We start from the raw sequence: 21,449 nt of genomic DNA, 5'->3' as shown, positions 1-21,449 counted from the left end.
CTGGCTTCGATGGAAGTATGTGGAGGGAACATATTGACTTGATGCAGTCTTTTTGCATCATCAGCATGTTTGGCCATGTCTGGGCTTGAGCGTTCATGCGGCATGTCCCGAACATCATTCGCAAAGCTTAGTCGGCTTTGTGTGAACGGCGCTGGCGTCTGGGTTCTGGTATATATTATTGGTATCATACATGATTGTACGAATACAGAAGTACATCACCGGGGCAAGTTGCTCTACGGACACACATTATCGTGGTACTCAATGGGTCCGTCTGATTGAAGGCGAGATGAATGTCAATGAGGTCCAGCATGAATGCTGATATCGAAACAAGCTGTTGCAAGATGCCTTGGGTCGAAAAGATTATGATGATCTACATGATATGAGCTTTCCTTACACCCAGAACGTTTCGTAAATCATGATACATATCACCACGGCCAATTTCAACATCTGCACGGTACATTTCAGAATCAAGACGGAGGATTTCGAGACCGTCACGGCGAAATTTAGATCGTCTTCATTCACTAGCAGCAAGGCTCCTGTTGAAGCTATGACATTCTGCGGCAACACCCTCGATGCAAACTCCACGGGAAGCATACTCGGTACTCGCAAGCGTAGTCTTACTTACACGTGCAGCCTTATCATCATCTCAACGACAAGCTTCGGCCCTATTACCACCCCTCTCATTGGCAGTACACACACCCTCGTACGAAGTCAAAAACAAAAAAGAATCCTACTCACACACCGAACATCAAGGGAAGAAGAAGCGGTAAATGTAAGCGGCCGAAACACTCCACTTCACGATACTCCATGCCATGCTCGCCTGCCTCGCCCAGATCGCGGCTGCGCGTCACCTAACCTGCATGCAACCACGCTAGCCCTGCAAAAGGCAAAGTGCGAGATGTGTCTTGGCGCTCAAAATGCCGCGCATCAGTTCCGCCAACGCCTAGTCAGACTCCCCGCAACATGACGGCATGCCCATTCGGCGCACGCGGCGACCCACGTACCCAGGTCCCCAGGCCCTGGTTCCCTCTCTCGCGCATCCGAAGTCGTGTGCCGGCGCGCACTACGCACTCCCGAGTTGTCTTGCCATGACGAAGACGCGGCCGAGGCTAGCCTTGGTCCGTGGTTTGATGGCGTCGTTTACTGATTCTTAAAGAGCAGGTGCCGGTCACTGGGATCGTCGGTTACTGTTCGAGTTAATATACTTTATACCCTTTTTACATCTTTTACGCCTCTTTCCTCTTTCTTTACGCCTTGTCGCCTGCATTGAGCATTTCGGTGTAGCTGAGAGCGAAGAGATTACTTACTTTGATCATTGAGTGTGGGGCATCATCCGTATTCCCGGATCGTTCCCGACGCGTTTGTATCTGCTTGACAGACTCTTCCTTGAATCTGGGTTGAAAGAATAGCAATGGCGGTGGAAAACTACGATATCGTTATCGTTGGCGCGGGACCTGTTGGTCTCTGCCTGTCAACATGTCTCGCGAGATGGGGCTACAAGATCAAGCACATCGACAATCGACCGGAGCCGACCGCCACTGGACGCGCAGACGGAATCCAGCCACGTTCTCTCGATCTTCTACGCAACATGGGTCTCAAGCGAAAGATTATGGAATACGAACCCGCAAAGGTTTATGAGGTGGCTTTTTGGGATCCAGCGCAAAAGGGTATTCACCGGACAGGTACTTGGGCTAGTTGTCCAAAGTTCATCGATGCGCGGTATCCGTTTACTACCCTTCTTCACCAGGGTATGATCGAGAGGACGTTTATTGGGGATATTGAGAAGAATGGTGGTCAGATCCAAAGACCCTGGACGATCAAGGGCTTCAAGAATGATGACAAGGATCAGACGTATCCTGTTGAGGTCAATCTGGCGCATATCGATGGCACCCACGAGGAGACTGTACGCGCAAAATACTTGTTCAGTGGAGAGGGAGCGAGGAGTTTTGTCCGGCATCAGTTGGGTGTCAAGATGATCTACAAGGATCCTATTGCGCATGTTTGGGGTGTCATGGATGGAGTTGTCAGGACGAACTTCCCCGACATCAAGGTATGTATCTCCTATGTTCTTTGCTCCTGTGGGTACTAACAGTGACATAGATGAAATGCACAATCCACTCCGACAACGGCTCCATTATGATCATCCCACGCGAGAACAATATGGTCCGCTTGTACATCCAAGTCGCATCTTCTACGGACAAAGACTGGGACCCGCGGAAATCCGCCACTGCGGAGGATGTTCAAGCGCGTGCTAAGAAGATCTTCGAACCGTACACCATCTCTTGGGACCGCGTAGAATGGTACTCAGTCTACCCTATCGGTCAAGGTATCGCGGAACGTTACACACTAGACGAGCGCGTCTTCATGGGTGGCGATGCATGCCACACACATAGCCCCAAGGCTGGCCAGGGCATGAACACAGCGTTTTTGGACGCAGTAAACATTGCATGGAAGATTCATCACGTAGAGAGCGGTTGGGCACCCCGCTCTCTCCTCTCGACATATGAATCCGAGCGCAAACTCATTGCCGAAACGCTCCTCGACTTCGACGCTCGCTACGCAAAGCTGTTCTCCGCGCGGATACCTTCAGCCGGCGAAGTTGCCGGCGCATCCGCGAAAGAAGCCCCCGAAGACAATGAGTTCATCAAGACATTCAAAGCCAGCTGCGAGTTCACCAGTGGATATGGCGTAGCCTACAAACCCAACATGATAAACTGGGGCCCCGAACACTCCGCCCAGCACCCCCTCATCCTCTCCTACCAGAACGGCACAAGCCAACGGACAGGAAGAATCATGACCCCGGCAACCGTCACACGAGTCGTAGACGCCAACGTCGTACATCTCGAACAAGAAATCCCCATGAACGGCTCCTACCGCATGTTCATCTTTGGCGGGAGCTTGGACAAGAGCGCAACAGCACTTAGAGATCTGGCGACGCAGATGTCATCTCCTACATCCTTCTTCAGCACGTTCCTCCACCGCGATATCAAGGAGAAAGACCGGTACCACGAACGCCACAACCCCCACACCGATTTCCTTTCCCTGGCCCTCGTTTTCTCAGCACCGCGCTCAAGTATTCACATCGATGAACAACTACCCCAGCCTTTCAGCCGCTACGCCGATCACGTTTACGCCGATGATGTCTGGGACCAGAGGGTTCCTGATGCAAAGGCTGCGGCGCATGCTAAGATGGGTCTTGATGAGGAGACAGGTGGTGTTATCGTTGTACGACCGGACGGCTATGTTGGTGTCGTTGTTAAGCTGGCGGAAGGGAAGGGCACGTGTGAAGCGTTGGATGCGTGGTTCTCGGGGGTTACAGGGAAGAAGCTTGGGGGTGAGAGGGCGAGTTTGTAGATAGGTGGGATTTGCATAGCGTTTCAAATTCAAACAAGTTCGAAATTACCCAGAATCAAACGTGCCAATGCACTTTTGGCGTAACACTGAGGTTCATTGCGATGATGGCTTCCATGTGCAGGGAAACGATGACGTCATCATACATGGTCGTGCCGCTTAGTTGTAGACGCGTTGGAGGTTTGCAAGCCACTCATATAGTTTATGCACCATGCTGAATACACACGAACTATTTTCAGCGGCTATCGCGACTCATCCTAGCCTTACACCCAGATAGGAAAACGAGTAAACGCGCCGTGCAACAAGTGATGTAAGCACTACCACAAGTCGCCAAGGTTATTATTAGCTCTCTTTACTAAAAACTAGTACACTACTTAAGGCAACTATTAGTTACATTACTACTACAGCCTAGTTAGAATAGACTATAAATACCTAAAAAAATTTTTCTATAAATCTATACTAATGCAAGATACTATAAATATAGCTATATAAGTAAGTTAAATTCTACTTTTCTATATAATACTAAATCTAACTTTAAAAAATTAACTTATACTCTAACTACTTTATAGCGCTTATTACTTACGCTAATACTATCTTATACTATACCTACTTTTATAATAATACTTATTAGTACTACTATATAATCTAAGAGCTAGTACTAAAAAGATTTAATAAGAAGTAGTTACTCTACTTTTTTAACACTAACTTAAGTGTAATATATATACGCAAATTTATAAAGTTAAATAGAATTATTAGCTATTTACTAGTACTTTAGTCTAAACTAGAGAACTTATAAATCTAACTATAGTACTCTAGTAGTATTATTAAATTTATTTAAGAAATAGAGTACTAAGAGAAGTTCTAGAACAAGAACTAGTTAGAGGTAATAGAGGGGGACTATTAGAGGCTTGCAAGTAGATTTAATTAATAACCTTAGCTCTAGCTTCGCTCAAAATACTAATACAGCCACCAATGATGATCTCTTTCCGTGTTTACTTATTGGCTTTGGATGACGCAACAATAAGTTTACGCTCACACGAGGGAACGAGGCTTGATCTAGAGATGCAGTAGTTCCTCCTAATGGCTTGAATCTGTCCCCGCAGAATGAGATACTGAGAGTAAGCCAAGTATGTCGTGGGAGGCCTGAATGCCAGCGCGGCGTGCTACCTCCTGGGCGTAAGTTGCAGGAGAGGGGTGATGAAGACATACCTACAAAAGCACGGAGAAATACCTCAATCGTCATACCCGACTTCTCTGTGCTAGAAGAAGTCGAGATCGAGCTCTCAATATAATCGCCATGGCGCAGAGATCCCTCTACGCCGCAGGCCTGGTGCCCCTACTCTTCGCAGTCCTCTACCTCCAGCTAGGCAACCTCACCTCCCTCTTCAACCATGCCACCCAAATCCTCAGCCATCACCCCTTACCCACCAAACCCCCCATAATCATGGCCGCAACCCCGGCCTTCAGCCACATGGAAAAAATCACCACAATAACCCAAGGCCTCATCTCCCGCGGCTACCCCGTTTACTTCATCTCCGGGCCCGAATATCAGGACTACATCGAATCAATCGGCGCAACGTACATCGGCATCGAAGGCCAAGGCCCGCAAATCATGTCTGGAGAAGACCTAGGCCAGTTTATTAGTCTGCAGGGCGATGAACAGGAGGTTTTTGCTTTTAAGAATATCTTTATTAAGACGATTCCGGCGCAGTACCGCACGCTGCAACGCACGTTTCGGGAATTTCGCGATCGGTATGGAGAGAAGGAGAAGATGGTATTCATCTTCGATTGTACATATGGCGGCCTCGCGCCTGTTATACATGGCGCACCTGGCATCCGACCTGATGCTTCCATCGCTATAGGTCTAGCTCCATATGCAGCGGCCAGCAACGACACATTCCCATTCCGCTCAGGAAAATACCCAGATACCAGTCCGAAGAGCCAGAAGATCCATTTCGAAGCCCAGCAAGCTCATCGGAGGGAACATCCGATTGATACGCCCGTCAACGCGGCTGTCGATGCTCTGCTACTGGAAATGGGCGCTACGACCACGACGCCGAGTCTGTACGATATGATGATGCGCGCTTCAGATGTGTATCTGCAATACGGGATCCCGGCGTTTGAATGGGAACGCAGTGATTGGCGTCCGCATCTTCGGTTTATGGGCGCGCCTGTTGCGGTGGGTATTGCGGAACATAGTCTGCCTGAGTGGTGGGGCGATGTGCTTGAAGCGAAGGCTGCGGGGAAGACGGTTGTGGCTGTTTCTTCTAGTAGTGTGGTATATGATACTAGCGCGCTTATTAAACCGGCGTTGGAGGCGTTTGGCGGGAGGGAGGACATTTTTGTAATCGCGACGTTGGTTACGTCTGATGTGGAGATGTTGGATTTCGCCATACCGGCGAATGCGAGGGTAGCGAAGTTTATTCCTTTGGATTTGGCGCTTCCGGATGTACGTATACCCAGTGTTTCAAGTGCGTATGTGTTTGCTGACACTGAAGCAGGTAGACGTTCTAGTCACGAACGGCGGATACGGCACCATCCAACAATCGCTCCGCGCAGGTGTACCTATGATCGTCTCGGGTAACGGACAAGATAAACTGCATACAGGCACTCTGATCAACTACAGAGGCTTTGGTATCTATCATGCTTTACCGCAAGTAACGCCGGGACTGCTGACGGAGACTTTCGACAAGATTATGGGCAACGCCACATACAAGTACGTTTTCTCTTACCTGTCAGTGTTGTGGAACTGAGTGACGGACACGGAGCTGACGAGAAATAGGCAGAGGCTCGATACCATCAAGAGGGAATACGAGAAGTATAACGCGGTGGATGTTGTCGAGGATACGATTAAGAAGGTAGTCAGTGGTGAACTAGTTTTCTAGGTATTGCAGTGGATGTCAGCGACGTACGATTATCGCGAGAGATGCCTAGTGTTCGCGTACTTGGTTGATGAGGAAATGTGAATAAGGACTTGCGTAACCTATGTCTTCTGCGTGCAACTGTTGGCGTGCTTACCGCCCTGTTGACGTATGCTATTACTGTGCTCATGAGACTAAGTAACCCATCTACCTTGCTACCATGTCGCATAGTGTGGGCAAAGCAAGAAGCTGAGCCCGGTAGTCCGCTAGAATTGTACTTGGTTGCAGCTAGCAAATCACTACTATTTTCAAAGTCTCTACAAGTTACGTGTAAATAACACCTTAGCCTGTTCGTCAAGAAGGAGAGTGCGCGAAGCATTTAGAAAGGTAAAAATAAAAAAAGCAACATCATCTGCAATTTCCATCTCACAGAATTGACGTAGTCAAAAATAAAAATAAAATGATTCTGGAAGTTCAACCCCATCGACGTCAGCAGCACTATGCAGCTTGCTGACGCCGCAGTTGGCAAAAAGAATGCCCCCCAGCAGGATCGAACTGCTGACCTCGGGATATCTGCTCTGTCGAACAGTCATAGAGTATATGAGACCCACGTGATAACCAACTACACCAGGGAGGCTTCTGCGGTCAAGCTTCAGATAGTGACATAGGATGCCACATGCTGCGAAACCGCTGCACCGGAGAGATGCTGTTTGATTGATGACAATATCTCCCAGTAGATCATCTATAATGTCGATACATTCAGCGGTGGGGTGCGTGTGGAGCGGGAAACAATCGAAAAACTAACTGCAAATTTGATAGGCCCTGTCGAATCGATGTGCTGGTCGGGTGACACATCGCTGTTTGAAATGTGGGTAATTACCGCAATGTGCGCTGATTCCCGAGGTACGCTGCAAATGTGGACCCAAGTCCGGAGCCTCTTACCAATGAAACCAAACAAGACTGTGATAACGAAACAGTGTTCGTAAGGCTGCTTTTCGCTGTGTATTGACTGAAGAATACATGCAGCCTCGAAGGGGTACTGTTTTCAAGACCAAAAATATGCATTTTGGACCAATTCGCTCCGGCAAAAAGCTACAACTTCGCAGACAAGCCACCCTGGACGACAGGAGCCTGCGCACGCAAAAAGAATGGTCACTACGAGGGTCGAACTCGCGACCTTGGCGTTATTAGCACCACGCTCTAACCAACTGAGCTAAGCGACCGATGTTTGGTTGTTTCGATGGAAGTTTGCCGACCTCGACGGTTTATGAAGGAAGAACATCAACAGCACTCCTCTAGATCGCTCGAGCGTTACAAGCCTTGCTATTAATGTTAGCATTGAGCAGACGAAGTTTGGTGGGGTGAAAATTCCACTTCGGAGATTTCGGATGACTGTCATGGTGGGGCAACCACAGAACTTGCAAGGTTAGGAGCAGGCCTGGTAAGTCTGACATAACCCCAGGACTCACGTTGACTGGTAGATGCTCAGGTGGATACGATGTATTCATACTTGACAAAGTTGAAGGAAATGTTGTTGAAAGGGGCTCAATTGTTGAGCCACGGGTATCTTCGAAAGCGAAACAAACCAACGCCAGCGCTATGCGCTTGTAAAGCAAAATCTATGAGGAACATTAACAGTATACTCGTGAATCGTAGTCAGTCATTTCTGGCACTCGGCATGCCCGACCATCGATGTATAGTCCGAAAGACGAGTATTCGATGGTTGGTGGTAATGCGGCGCGACGCGAAGTCGCCATCAGACAATTTTGAACGACCAACACACGTCGTGATGGGTCGTCAATCATCAGTCGTGTGTCAGCCCTCTAGCTGTCCCAAATACTTCTCAACCTCGTCGTTGCCGTAGAACATTCTTTGCAACTTCGCATCCTTCCTCTTTTGGACCTGGGCAAGCTTCCTAACTTTGCCAGCATCAAGCCTGCCCTCTCTGACGTCTGCGCGACTTGCGCCACCTAACGACTTCCTCTGGATGTGCTCTTTCTTATCGATGCCTAAGCCCAGCTTATCGCGCTTCTCCTTGGGGACCAGTGGGAAGAGCATGCCTTGGCCACTCGTACCCAGGCCTTGTCGCGCATCGACGTCGTAGCCGTGCTTCTCCATGTATTTCAGTCCCATTCTTGTGCGATCGATCGCGGAGGGTATTGGCGCTCGTGGCAGTGCTGCCTGGTGTGCAGGGCTTAGGTAATGTATTCGCTGGTCGGTTTCTTTGACGGGCTCGCCGCATATGCCGCATCGAGGGTAAGCCTCAGGTTGTGGTTGCGGCTGGCCATTGGGAAACATTATCGCAAGGTACTTCTCCGCCATGGTCTTGCCGTTTGTGGATGTGGGTGCTGGCTGTACTTCGGGGGCGGAGGAGACGAATTTGATAGGATTCTTCCACAGACCGCGTCCGAAAGCGCGCTGTTCGACGAAAGGCTTGGTGGAGACATCGGGGTCTTCTTCAAGAAGCTCGTCGGCGTCGTACTCGTCTGCGGTCGGTGTTGTGGTGGGAGCGGACATCGTGGCGGTCTCGTTGCGAATCGCGCGTGGTGCGCGTGGTGGTGACAAGACGTCGTGGATTTAAGGTTTTGCGGCGGTGGAAGGAGCGACACCGCCGGGCAAGAAAAGTCGAGGTGAAAGTGAAATGTGGGTGGTGAAGCCAGGCGACATTCTTCGACGCGCAATCACATGCTATGACGCCACGTGGATCCGATCTGCTTAGCGAGCCAGCATAGATCCGCGTTCCTGAACCTTCCCGCTTCCCGTCCCACCAACAGCCAAGATGCCCGTCAACATCCTGGCCACAGCCTTCGACGAGGGCATCGACTCTATTCCATACGGCTGGGCCGTTCTGAAGTTCGCTTCTGTTTGTGCGGTCTTGTACGTGCTGAAATGGTTCTTCAGTGGCGCCACGAATGGATCGGAGAGGAATATGCATTCCAAGGTAGTTATGGTGACGGTAAGTTTGGGTCATATGCATGCGTTGAACTACTGTACTAATAATATATAGGGAGGAACTGCTGGCATAGGTGCTGAAGTCGTAAGAGGCCTGGCAACTCGAGGTGCACAGATTGTTCTCCTGGTTCGACAGCCCCTTGTCGACCCCTTCCTCGTCGACTACATCGAAGACCTCCGAACCCAGACAGGCAACGAGCTTATCACCGCCGAGCATGTCGACCTCGAAGACCTGTATAGCATACGTCAGTTTGCAACGAAATGGGTCGACAACGCACCGCCACGACGTCTCGACACAATCGTCCTCTGTGCGAACACAATGACACCACCAGGAGGCAAGGCAACGCAGACTGAAGATGGGCTGGAGGCTACTTGGGGGCTGAATTACATGGCCAACTTCCACCTGTTGAGCATACTCAGCCCAGCACTACGTGCTCAACCTCCCGATCGAGACGTTCGGATCATCTTCGGTACATGCCCGGCATACGTGGGCGGAAAGTTGCCAGGTGTCGACACAAAAGCAAATAAAGACGGAAAGAGCGATCCTGGACAACTCGACTTCACACCCTCCACCGTATACGCAACCTCCAAGCTCGCCCTCATGACCTTCGCCGTAGCCTTCCAGAAGCATCTCTCAAACTACGTCCGCCCCGACAAGCAACCCATGAACGCACGCGTAATCATGGTCGATCCGGGCTGGACACGAACACCCGGCATGCGGCGATACCTTACCTTCGGCTCGCTGTGGGGACTGGCAATATACCTCATCACATGGCCGTTGTGGTGGTTGATACTGAAGAGCCCTGACCAAGGTGCACAAACTTTCCTATACGCGGCTATGGAGGCACAGTGGGGTCGTGGAGAAGGGGCATACTTCCTCAAGGAATGTAGGAGAAAGATATGGACCAGGAAGGAGATCGATGATGAGCTGCTGCAGAAGAAGCTGTGGGAGAGCAGTGAGAAGACCATCGAGATCCTTGAGAAAGAGAGTGCAAAGAAGAGGGCGGCTGAGAAGAAGCAGAAGGAAAAGTCTGAGGGCAAGAGCACTGCAAAGGCGGCGAACGGTGATGCTAAGCAACGGAAGTAGAGACTGGCGGTCATCCTCGTCGAAGCTCACAACGTTACTAAAATCACTGATATTGGACCCAGATATTGTTGGTCAAGATCCCTAGCAAGACTCAAAATGAAGCATCTGGAACATGCTACGAATGGTGCGATCTTGTGATTCCGGTTCAAGTTTGCTCACAATCGGCAAAGCTATCTGCGTTCATATATCAATGCTTGCGCCGCCGAAGGCTACCCACAACACCACGACCATGAGCGGGCCCAGTTTCGCAGACCTTGCGGTTGAGCTGAAGGTAATGGTGTTTACCGATGAATGCCTTGGATACTACGACTTGTTCCGATTCTCCTGGGTAAACCGAGAGTGGCGTGACATCATCTGGAAGACAAACGACATCCGTGAGCGGATGTTTCTGCCACGCCTTCCGAGCAGTGGAACGCCAGCAGTACTGCCATCTTTTGCCAATCCGAACAAAGGGGTAGTGTGCATCAACTGGGTCCTTCCGTACAGGCTCCGAGTGGAATCTGGTGAGCTGAAAGACTCCGACATGCAGCTAACAGAAGTGGTGATTCCGCCATGGTCTAGCGTAAGAATACATCCGCTTCTCGAAGAGTCACACTCTTGTGAGATGACCCGATACGAAGGAGAACGACAGGGGACCTATCTACGCGTTAGCTACCAGCTACTGAAGCGTCTCAACAAGCCACACTCCATCAATCTTTCAGTGGTATGGCGAAAGATGCTAATCACTCAGCCTGCACTTAAGTGCTTGACTCTTCTATGGAATGAATGGTCATGCGGCAACAGAGCATCCTATATTAAGCCTACCCAAAAGGTCTTGCGAAACCGACGCGGGATAACACTGGGGGATGTCTACGACGCGGTATGGAGGACTCTGCTACCACGGAATGCTGGCCTTGTACCAGACCATGTCTTACCTACTGATCCTCGGTATGACTGTTTCGGTAGTGATTGTCGTTGCTACCATAAGACTAGAGCTACGGAGGAAACGCATGACAAACGAATGGAAGATTTGGAGTGGGAAAGGGAGAGGTTTGAGGCCAAGGTGATCAAGAAAGGAGGCAGCAGTTTTGAGGGAATACAAAGTGAAGACCTTGTTATTCAGATTTCCGGTAAGGTCAAGCATGCTAAACTCAGTGTTGTTGTGGAAATGGTGGACGGGGAGTTGAAAACAAGAGTAGAACGACATAAAACCTGGTAGTGAGTTCAGAGAAGCGAAAATCAAGAAAGCGTCTCCCGATAAACACCCAACTGACCTTGTTATTCATACGATATTGGTGCAGCTAGCTCACCTGGTGTACTCATGAATAAGCCTTCAAGACAACGCTTCGCACTTCCATAGCATTGCCCACCCTGTTCTACAAGCTCGGCGCGAATCACACGGATAACAGCCACGAAAGAGCTAACGACAAGAGCGATGCTGGAAAGATCATGCAATAGCGATGAGTATTTCCGGCTGTACTCTCCTTCGGTGTTTGCAAGTTTGCTCGCAATCAGTGAAGCAATCCGTGATCATGTACTAATACTCCCACTGACGAGGATCGGCAGCATCATCTTAGTCATGTCTAGCCCGACAAGTGCACACCTCCCGAACGAATTGAAGCGGATAATTTCCAGTGATCCCTGTCTTGGGTACTTCGATCTGTTACGCGTCTCCTGCGTCAACAGAGAATGGCGTTCCTTCATCTCGGACGCGGATGACATCCGCAAGCACATGTTTCTCCCATGCCTAAACCGCTCTCTAGACGTGGTAACGCCTCCAGCTGCACTCAGGCCAGATGCCGAAATATACATCGATCACAGGCTCCCTCATAAGATGAAACTGGAAGCTGTCATCTTACATGATGACCCATACCAGCTTCCGGACGTGACGGCTACTCCATGGGATAGTGTGGAAATTCATCCGCTACTCGAAATGTTCCGTACTTATCGCATACCAAACCACAGTGATACAGAGAACCAGCCGGTCGACCTTACCATCAGTTACCAGCTACTGAAGCACTGTAAAAAGCCTCATGTCGACAGGAGCTCCGCAACATGGCGCGAGATGTTCGCCACCGAACCTCCAGTCCTGCGCTTGACCGTCAATCTGGAGACCGAGGAGTGCTCTACCGAGGGCCTCCGGACTCTTCACACCAAGTTCCCTATTCACAGTGAAAACGGAGTAACGCTTGGGGACGTCGTCGACATCTTATGGTACCCCCAACTCATGCGAAATATCGGTCTTGTGCCCGACGATCGCCGGTGCCGTGGCTATAAGCTGTTGCCGTACTACGAGTGGAACGTCTGTCATTGTTATCATAGTACCAACTTTCAAGAGGTATATTATAGGGTGCAGATGGCTGTGGCACAGGGAAAGAGTTTGGAAGAGGTGAGTAGCATACGCACGAAAGGGATATCAGAGAATGAGCATGGTGAATTTCAGTGTCGGATCTTTCCTGGGGATGGAGAGTAGCAAAATGGCTCGCGATAAGTGCAGTGATTGCTCTGCTTTGTTGGACTAGGTGCTTTCACAATCGTATTTGGTTGCAGCATTGCGCGAACGATACCCGAGGTCGTCTTGTCTTCCTCTCCTACGCTATACGGAGACAGTTGGAGGAGCATGCAAGAACGCTAAGCTTTCACGGCCGTATCTTGCTCCAGTACATCTCAGTGAAAGCAACTTAAGCGCAGCTACCAGTGAAGTAACAGCACCAGCGGACGACGCCATCGTGACACCACGCATAATATCACACAGCGCCCATATACTTCCGTCTTCCATTGTTCTTTCTCTTCCCAGCTCGTCAAACCTAGGGACAAACAACATACCAACTCAACCCTACAACAACGCTGAGTAACCTTCATCTTTCCCTACTGTAATCATTCCGTTCAGGCAGTCGGAAGAATGTCGCTTCTTTCCCATCTCCCAAAGTCCATGGCAGGCTGTTTTCCCAGGATTACACACCGCTTCTGGCTATCTAATTCACGCCTCCGTACTGCAATCAAACGGCCAAACCCCCCTCCTCCATCAACTCCACCCCCGCCGCCTCCATTCCCATCTCCTCCAGGCACACCCATCATCAACCGTCTTCGTCTCCAAAACCACACCCGCGGTAAGATAGCAACGTCCAGCATGCGCCCAGTTCTCGCTGCTGGTGCACTAGCTGTTGCTGCTGGCGGTACGGTGGTTGCACAGACAGATGTGCTGTGTATATCGAGAGCAAGGGAGGGGCAAGTGTGGTTTGAGAAGAACAAAGATAGTTTCGCGTTGATGGCGGCGGAGAAGAGGGTTGTGCTGGAGAAGGGGGAGGATGGGAGGTGGAGGGCTAGGGTAAATCCTGGGGAGGGGAAGTGATCACTCCTTGATGATGGGTATCGAATACCTAGGTAGGCATGTTCGGGCAGATTAGCTCTTGCATGTGTGTCTGAAGCACACATCATCTACGTTTTGGTATCATCTTCCGTCGCAACACCGGACGTCACTCCAGCACCAGGCGTCTCTCCTCTACCAGCCATTTCCTCCCCAGCCCTAGCATCCACCTTCATCCTTATAAACTCCTTCTTCATACTCTCAAACTCCTTGAACCCCTGGAAATACTTCCGCCTAAAATCGTTCAACTCACTAGCCCTAGTCCCCTTCCCATACTCCCTCCTCACAGCCTCCGCCGCCCCCTCAGGCACTTCCTCCTCCCTGCGCCGCCGATACGTCAGCAGCCTGCGTGACCACTTGTTAAACGCCTGGACGCAAACCGACGTCAGTTCGAGACAAGGATGGCTCGGGATGATGAGCTCGATGTCCTCGTCATTCGCCGTGGGCATCCACATGCTGATTCGGCCGTCGGGGACTAGTGTTGCGACTGCAAAGGCTAGTATGTCATCGAGCAGTGCGGTGAAGGAGTAGGGCCGCTTCGGGGGTATGTACCCGGGTTCTTTGAATTGGTCTTGGTGCGTTTGGCGTTCTATGTCGAGTAGCGCTTGCCGGGATCCTAGCACTTTGAGGCCTTCGCGGATACCGTAGGGTGGGTCGCATACGATGCCGTCGAGGTAGCCTGTCGTGTGATGTTTGCTGGGTGGCGGTATTCTCAGTGGGGTGTTGGTGAGGTCGGAGACGAAGGCGCCTAGGTAGCTGGATTCTAAATCGTACTGCTTGAAGTTACCGACGACGTCGTACTTCCCCGTCTGTCCCCTTCTTGCGCTGCCTCCTAGGCCGCGGATAGTGCGGCCGTCAATGTCACTCCCAAACACTACTGCTCCGAAGTGAGCGCATGCTATCGGGAAGCCGCCCGTGCCCATGAAAGGGTCGTAAAACAACTTCCCCGGTGCCACGTGTGCGATGTTAGCCGTCAGCAGTGTGAGCTCGGCATCCATCGATGTAGTGCTGATGTAATGTCTCTTCTTGAGGTCAAATGTCTTCTTGGCTTCATTGCGACATGAATCGGCGATGAAGCGACCAAAGTAAATGTACTTGGGCTTCTTAACATTAAGATCGTAGTCTTCAAAGACACGGAATGCGACATCTGGGTTTCGCATCCGCGGTGGTCCCTTGAAGGCCATGTAGGAGAAACTGTCGATGATGTCGCGCTGCTCATCGTTTGATCTACTGCCGCGATAGCCTTCTATGGTAAAGCGGAAAGATGCGTTAATGTACTGCGGCCACCAGGATGTGGTCAGACTGCGGACGGAGTCGTGGAGGGCGTCGTATGTTGATCCCTGGCCCCATAGCTCGTAGATGCCCTGTGCGAGGATGCTCCGTGCGATGGCTTTTCGTGCCGCAGCCTCTGACGGCAGATCGACAATGCAGTAGGGTGACTTTGATCGTCAGAAATGTATGCTTTTGTAGGGCGTGACGCGACACTGGGATTGCTTTTTCGGAATCTGAACCAAAACAACACTGCGAGAGACGCGACTGACGAAGTTGAGACAGTAAGACTGCTGGGTTAAAGAAAAGCTACTTACATCTTCTTCATACTTGACGAACTGTAAAGGCACTCCCGCAATATCGGCTAGCGCTTGCAGTTCGACTTTGCGAAAACTCTCATGCGCCTGCGCAAGCCGGACGAGATACTGAGGCATGTTGTTGTTTGATTAGAGAGATTTCAGGCTAGCAGAACCCTTCCGTGTAATACGCGTCTCAGTCAGGTATCGGCATGGCAGGCGACGATCACCGCGTCGACGCTTTTATCAGTGGTAGTCCCTTTGCGTCGGAGTCACGGACCAGCAAAATGGGGCACGAAAAATGGTGGGTCAGGGTCCTCATTCTTCATTGGCTCCCGACGACGTCGCTTAAAGTTTAAACTACATCTTTCTCCCAACCTCGCCCCGCGTCGCCTCGCATGCATCCCGATTCCGATCTTCAAGTCGACTACAAGATGCAGGGTAGAACTAGTCTACCACACTGTCTCTACGCTTCCGCTCGATGAATTCCACGTCCGCTTGCGCTTCTGTCATGTTGCACACCAGGTTCTCCACTAGCTCTTCTTTTGTCGTGAAGCCTTCGATCCACCAATCCCGGAACTTCATCAACTCACCAACCCATGCGTCCCAGAGATAATACCGGCCGTCGTTGTCCCGTAAGATGAATTCATCGCCTTTGGTTTCTTTGACCACCGGACAAAGACCTTCAATGTTGTAGTCTTTTGCAACATTCGCCTCCCGCTTCGGGTCGAAACACGCAGACAAGTACAGTTTCTTTGGATCGTTTGTCCATGATAACCGGAGGGTTGTGTCGTATTCGTCGTTGAGTTGGACGTATGGTATGCCTTCTTCGTTTTGTGTCTTCCCCTCGTTTGTTGTGTTGGGAATAAGCCGCAGCTTTTCTAGAATGGTTGCGAACATTTGCATGTCGGTGTTGCAGCGAGGTTATGGTGGCACAGTGAGACCGGAGTCACTGTTAAGGAAGTGCTTTGGTTGCGCAATCTTGAACGTAGACTTGTGATATGTAGAGAGACCCTGACTGGGTACAACTTGCGGATTTAATAGGCATGTACATGCTCAACTGACGTATATCGAGGCTTACACGGTGCAGACAGATCGTTTTACTTTTTTCTCGTACCAGATATTTCGATACCTACGTGTCAGTGCAAAGACGGGTGATCACGGCGCTATATGTGACGACTGCACGATAGTCACAATGCAACCGTCTCGCCCAATAGTAGCGCTTCTAATTTACTGTTTCGGATCTATTTACCAAAGTATAATCCACTTGTCAGCGAATGCGATCTCGGGTACGTAGCCGTGTACCGAAACCACACTGTCAGGTGCCGCGGGGCCGGTCGCGTGAACATCAAGATCATCATAATGGTCAAGTTCCAGATGGGTGGGCTGAGCCTTCAGGTACCTCACGGCGTATGCTATGAACTACACTGTTTTTTCTCCATGTGTCATGGCTTAGTGACCGCAACTTGGCACGCGGAGCTTGCTATCACCACTTACATCTTGAGGAGAGATTGCTGGCCGTTGTCATCCTCGTTAATTACAGTTCGAGGGTCTATGTCCTTGGAATGCGAGCCCAAGATAGCCACTCCGCGACCGAAGCGCATTTCCACGGCGAGATCACTGGGGTGGCATGGCCAAAAGCGAAGACCGCGCACATTGAGTCGACTCGAGACTTTGGTTCCTGACCCGCTGAAGTGAGGTCCTGCATCCCCCCTTGGCCTGACACGAGGCTAAATCTCGAGGACTTTGGTGCGTGTGGTAGACCACTGCGGGGTTCACTGGTACTTTTTCGGAGACTTGATGTCAGAGTCGTTCGAGACTTGATACGTGTCAGTTGATGAGTGGCAGAGCATTGTAGTACGACGCACTATCCTGTGTTCTAGGCGATCATGATCAATGTAGCTGTGTGCCGGTGCGATGGGTGTAGTTCAGGAAGCAAGTCAGTGATGCAACTGTCGGTTCAGCCATCCCTGATAATAGCCAATTGGGCGGCCTTTGGCGGTACCAGAGGACTTCCCACATGATGGGGAAGGTTTGATGTCACAAGAGCCAAAGCCAGCCTGGCAAGGCAATTTACCTACCATTGATAAGCAGTGGCTTCAAACATCGCGCCGAGTGTGTGTTTTGTAGTACCTACCATACTGAGGCTCGGGATCTTTACAATGTACTTCTTCTGTACTACACCGGCCGTAGAAAGAGCAACATAATTTCAAGCCACATGAAGTCTGTCTATCAGCTGAATCAATTCCACAAATTGCTATCGCATCGTAATTGGAGATACACTTCTCGCCACAATTGTTCGATGTGAAACCACATTTACCTATAATTTGAGCGACGGGATTAGTTGTGACTCGAGCAAGGATGAGAAATGGATTCTAAACACCGTCAGAGTTACCTAGAAAGGACGTTCATGTTAGCACAGTTCTTGGATATATGACAATGGGGATACGTACAGCAGGAGCCGTCAAGACAAGGGTTTCCTGGTCCGCACTGAATAGGGCCTTCGACTGCCTGTCGCTCAGCACACCGTTAGCGCCACGATTCAGGGCATTGACTTAGGCAGGAAAGGGAACGGTCGCTGTTAGCGCTGACTCTGCTTGGTCTTGGTGAGCTGCTACGGCCTGTTTTTCCTTTCCCAAAACGAATCCAGCGTTTCTCCATCATTGCCCTCAACGAAGAGAACCACGTGAATACTATATTCGTCCTGGTCGATTTGGTTGATCATAGCCCTATCGAAAAAGACTCGACTTCCTTCTGGGATGTTGCCGCTTCGAAGGAAATGACTGAACTCGTGGTCTTCTCCAGATCCATCTGCCCAGTCCCTGTCATCATCATCAGGGACGACTTCCACCGCTTTGACACCGTCGCCCAAGTCCACCGGGTTCATGTACAGTTCGTCTTCGCATTGCATAATCTCTTCCTTATTGACATTGAGGTATGAGTGGACTTGCGAGACAAAATCATGTAGAGATATAGAAGAGCCATCCTCCTTGTCGATGATCAGCGGCTCTGGGGCAGCATATCGGTCTTCCTCCTCTTGCTCGTCCATGTTGCGTTTCTCCTCGCAGACGTCGATGTAGACCGAGATTTTGGTGAACGGGGGACTTGCCAAGGACTCTGAGGCGATGCTGGCGCCCATGAAGGGCGTGAGAGCATTTCCAGGATCTTTGACTTGGATGTCGTTCAACGAGCCGAAAACGTCCCAACGGAGTCGTTCCAACAGGTCATCTCGGAGTCGGTCAAGGTAATCCACCACCGGCGGATCAGGCGTATCCTCGCGGTCTACCTCGTTAGGCAGGCTAGGCTTCATTACGAAGAGAAATAAAAAAGTAGATGGGGCGGAAAATTGCAGTTGGGGGTCAAGAGACTGAATGGTTCTCGGTGCGAGCGTGGGTGGTGGTCCGAGCGCTAACTGTGCTACCGGGTAACTTACCGGCCCGCACCCACTTTTTCCTACACCTATGCTGTGTTCTAGGCGATCATGATCAATGTAGCTGTGTGCCGGTGTGATGGGTGTAGTTCAGGAAGCAAGTTAGTGATGCAATTGGTGGTTCAGTCTAGACGATACTGATAGACGAAAAGCGTGGGCGATTAGTTGCGCCTACCCATCAGCATGGACAAAGACAACGTTGGACACGAAACAAGGCTTCTGAAAGGATAAAATGATATGGACTTGTATCATAGTTGACAAAATGAAAATGCAGACGCCAGAACGCTCATCGCTGATGCAGAGCAATGCAGCCGTCACATGAACATAACCCCCCATCAGTCTGATAGCCCTCCACCCTTCTCTCACACGCCAGCCTAAACTTTGTAGTATGTCGCGTGCGCTTGTACGGCACGATCCTCACGTCCACAGCCACTTGCGGCAATTCTTCGCCCCACAGAGGCAAGGAAGCGCCCCCTCACCCGGTTCATCCATCTCCTCCCCCTCTTCCTTATCAAGGTAGTCAAACGTCAATTCCTCGCCCTTTGGAATGAACCTCCGTGCAAAGAACGCGATGTCATAAACTCTCGGGTCGTGCTTGTTGTATGACACGGTATATTGCCGACAGTTAGGGTCACATGAGTGGTTGATGAACTTGGTTGGTCCGCCCATGAACTCGCCGTCTACAACGTAGAGATCTTCTTCTTTGAGGCCTTCTGACTCAGCGAACTTGTCGAGGGAGTAGAGGTAAGACGCTTTGGCTTTTGACGACGAGGTTTCGCGGCGTGTGGCTTCGGCATCTGTTATGACTTCGCCACGGTAGGTATCGATGAACTGGCCTTCGTGGAGATCTTGTTTGCAGCGGAGACCCCAGCCACGCCCGTCATTCGCTCTGAAGATTTCCACTTCGACCTGACGCCCGAATTGAACGTTCTTGTTGCGACAATTAGGGCCGCAGTTGCACTTATCATTGCACTCGTAGATTGGACGACGGGAGTTGAGGTAAAAGGGTACGAGACAGCCGGTCTTCTCTCGTTTCGTGCCTTCGGCGAAGTAAGGGAATTTCTTCGGAAAGCCCATTGTTGAATCTCCGTTTTCGAGCGCAAGTTGGTATTCCCGCTTTCTTTCTTCATCGAGGCGGCTCTCATCCACTGCAGCGTATTCCAGACAGTCACACTTCTTTGTGTATTCGCATCCGATGCCACGACCCATGTGGGGTGAACACTGTAGGCAGCCTTGCTGTGTTTCTAGTGACGCGCGGTAGACACCTTGTTGCTCATCTAGAACATATTCGGAGATGTACCGGAAGCGCAGTGAGGGAGTGGCTTTGTCGACCACATTGAACAAGTGAATGGGTTTGCCTGGTACTTTCGCTAGTCTCCGGACATACTCATTGCGGATGTACATAAGTGCTTTGTCGACACTCGAACGATGCGCAATGAGGTTCATCTCTGGCGTGGGTACGGTGCAAATGTCAAGTTCGGGTACGTCTGGACCCGAGGCCTGTCGCATGTCAGTGAAGCAGATGAGGGAAAGCTCGCTATCAAGACTCACCTGTCTGCAGAATACATGACCATATTGATCAGCATCCAAAACGCCGTTGTATATATCACTGGCTGGAGACGTGACTGTTGCCGCAGATGACACGGATGAAGACCGAGAGGCTGACGGCGTACGACTCTCTTGTAGTCGTCGATCGAAGGGTGAAGAGCGGCGTTCGTACGATGAACCACCATCAGGACTCTTTCTTTTCCTCGAAGGTTTTACGTCTGAAGGTAGCGGTAGGTTCCTAGATAGGTTAGTAAGATGCCGAAAGCTAGTACTGAGATGCCGCTTACTTCTCTCTCACTTCAAGGTAGTCTTGGATCTGCTCTAGGCATCGCACTAAGTCCTTAACAGAGTGCCAGCTGAGTGGTGGTTTCGTGGTCGATGTGTCTGATGTCCATCGTACCAGATATTGCTCGTCCTAGACCCTGATATCAGTATCGCGCACGGACCACTTGGGGTGAAGTGATACTAACGCCGTTGTGAACGCGATTTGACACAATAGAGTGCACCTAAAGGTAGTTTTAGTATTAAAACGCGTGCGACCGAGGTTTGGAATGTACTTACGCGGTCTACTAGGACACGGCGCCTTTCGTGTCCGTTGGCCGGGATCACGACCATGGATGGCATCCCTTTGCGACTGCATCGCGTTAGCCTTCTCTCGGCTTGCCCGGCATGTTCGGGATCTTTTGTGATAGATCCGAGCTGTGTATAGAACAAATGCCGCGTTGCTAGATAAATAGGTAGGCTGCGCCGCCGCGTAGGTGACAAACAGGTTACATACCTAGAAGACAGTAGACTAGCTGGCAATCCTAGATTCTAGCAATACTAGTACGTAGAAGAGATTACTAACGTAGATAGTTTTTGTTAGATAGTTTGCTTTTACGCTGTTAGGAAAGTGAAGTTAGGCACCTAGCTGCTAGAATTAGTGCGTAACTGTAACGAGAAGTAAGCAATGCTTAGTAAGTATGCGCACAGACAGTACAGCTAACACGTTTTACTTAGTTTGTACTAGCTTACTTTAGAGCTTTTGATCTAACTAGCTAGCACTTTAATACCTAAGCAGTAACTGTGAAACAAGGTGTTTAGGAAATACACCTGCATTGCGATTAAATACTGTGTTACTTAACCGCGTTGTGCCCGCATTTCTGCACTAGCACATTTAACAAAGCAATACCTAAGCAGTAATGTATAGATCTACAATTCTTCCTAGATGTTCTAAGAACCTTGCAAAAGAGTTGGACGGAGAAGTCGTTTAGATGCCGCATTAAGTGCAACGCGTGGAAGGTGGTAAAACTGTAAGACGAATTTCCTA

The 21,449-nt window shown here is 50.3% G+C and overlaps 8 protein-coding genes and 2 non-coding genes across 10 annotated transcripts; 3 read left to right on the top strand and 7 right to left on the bottom strand.

Annotated features, from left to right (window-relative positions):
• Positions 1–1,411: 1,411 nt before the first annotated feature.
• Positions 1,412–3,354, top strand: J4E83_011021 (uncharacterized protein; the record flags this gene model as incomplete). Its single annotated transcript, XM_049337897.1, has 2 exons — positions 1,412–2,050; positions 2,101–3,354. 2 exons carry the CDS (start codon positions 1,412–1,414, stop codon positions 3,352–3,354), a joined length of 1,893 nt encoding a protein of 630 aa, XP_049183012.1.
• Positions 3,355–4,648: 1,294 nt separating this feature from the next.
• On the top strand, positions 4,649–6,236 carry J4E83_011020 (uncharacterized protein; the record flags this gene model as incomplete). Its single annotated transcript, XM_049337896.1, has 3 exons — positions 4,649–5,800; positions 5,853–6,085; positions 6,134–6,236. The coding sequence occupies 3 exons, from the start codon at positions 4,649–4,651 to the stop codon at positions 6,234–6,236; spliced, it is 1,488 nt and encodes a 495-aa protein (XP_049183011.1).
• A 511-nt stretch (positions 6,237–6,747) lies between these two features.
• J4E83_011019 lies at positions 6,748–6,849 on the bottom strand. The gene has a single exon. It is a non-coding gene; the product is annotated as a tRNA-Met (tRNA).
• A 512-nt stretch (positions 6,850–7,361) lies between these two features.
• On the bottom strand, positions 7,362–7,435 carry J4E83_011018. The gene has a single exon. It is a non-coding gene; the product is annotated as a tRNA-Ile (tRNA).
• A 592-nt stretch (positions 7,436–8,027) lies between these two features.
• J4E83_011017 (uncharacterized protein) lies at positions 8,028–8,729 on the bottom strand (the record flags this gene model as incomplete). The annotated part of the gene is made up of 1 exon (XM_049337895.1): positions 8,028–8,729. One exon carries the CDS (start codon positions 8,727–8,729, stop codon positions 8,028–8,030), a length of 702 nt encoding a protein of 233 aa, XP_049183010.1.
• Positions 8,730–8,991: 262 nt separating this feature from the next.
• Positions 8,992–10,251, top strand: J4E83_011016 (uncharacterized protein; the record flags this gene model as incomplete). Its single annotated transcript, XM_049337894.1, has 2 exons — positions 8,992–9,168; positions 9,220–10,251. 2 exons carry the CDS (start codon positions 8,992–8,994, stop codon positions 10,249–10,251), a joined length of 1,209 nt encoding a protein of 402 aa, XP_049183009.1.
• Positions 10,252–13,668: 3,417 nt separating this feature from the next.
• J4E83_011015 (uncharacterized protein) lies at positions 13,669–15,300 on the bottom strand (the record flags this gene model as incomplete). Its single annotated transcript, XM_049337893.1, has 2 exons — positions 13,669–15,036; positions 15,184–15,300. The coding sequence occupies 2 exons, from the start codon at positions 15,298–15,300 to the stop codon at positions 13,669–13,671; spliced, it is 1,485 nt and encodes a 494-aa protein (XP_049183008.1).
• Positions 15,301–15,609: 309 nt separating this feature from the next.
• Positions 15,610–16,062, bottom strand: J4E83_011014 (uncharacterized protein; the record flags this gene model as incomplete). Its single annotated transcript, XM_049337892.1, has 1 exon — positions 15,610–16,062. The coding sequence occupies one exon, from the start codon at positions 16,060–16,062 to the stop codon at positions 15,610–15,612; it is 453 nt and encodes a 150-aa protein (XP_049183007.1).
• A 1,714-nt stretch (positions 16,063–17,776) lies between these two features.
• J4E83_011013 (uncharacterized protein) lies at positions 17,777–18,771 on the bottom strand (the record flags this gene model as incomplete). The annotated part of the gene is made up of 2 exons (XM_049337891.1): positions 17,777–18,444; positions 18,768–18,771. The coding sequence occupies 2 exons, from the start codon at positions 18,769–18,771 to the stop codon at positions 17,777–17,779; spliced, it is 672 nt and encodes a 223-aa protein (XP_049183006.1).
• A 238-nt stretch (positions 18,772–19,009) lies between these two features.
• Positions 19,010–20,755, bottom strand: J4E83_011012 (uncharacterized protein; the record flags this gene model as incomplete). The annotated part of the gene is made up of 6 exons (XM_049337890.1): positions 19,010–20,092; positions 20,144–20,205; positions 20,266–20,378; positions 20,428–20,555; positions 20,611–20,646; positions 20,702–20,755. The coding sequence occupies 6 exons, from the start codon at positions 20,753–20,755 to the stop codon at positions 19,010–19,012; spliced, it is 1,476 nt and encodes a 491-aa protein (XP_049183005.1).
• Positions 20,756–21,449: the final 694 nt, after the last annotated feature.

The sequence above is a fragment of the Alternaria metachromatica genome (assembly GCF_023757995.1).
Source record: "Alternaria metachromatica strain BMP 0045 chromosome Unknown scaffold_59, whole genome shotgun sequence".
Lineage (NCBI taxonomy): Eukaryota > Fungi > Ascomycota > Dothideomycetes > Pleosporales > Pleosporaceae > Alternaria > Alternaria metachromatica.
This window is presented reverse-complemented; position numbering and strand designations above follow the sequence as displayed.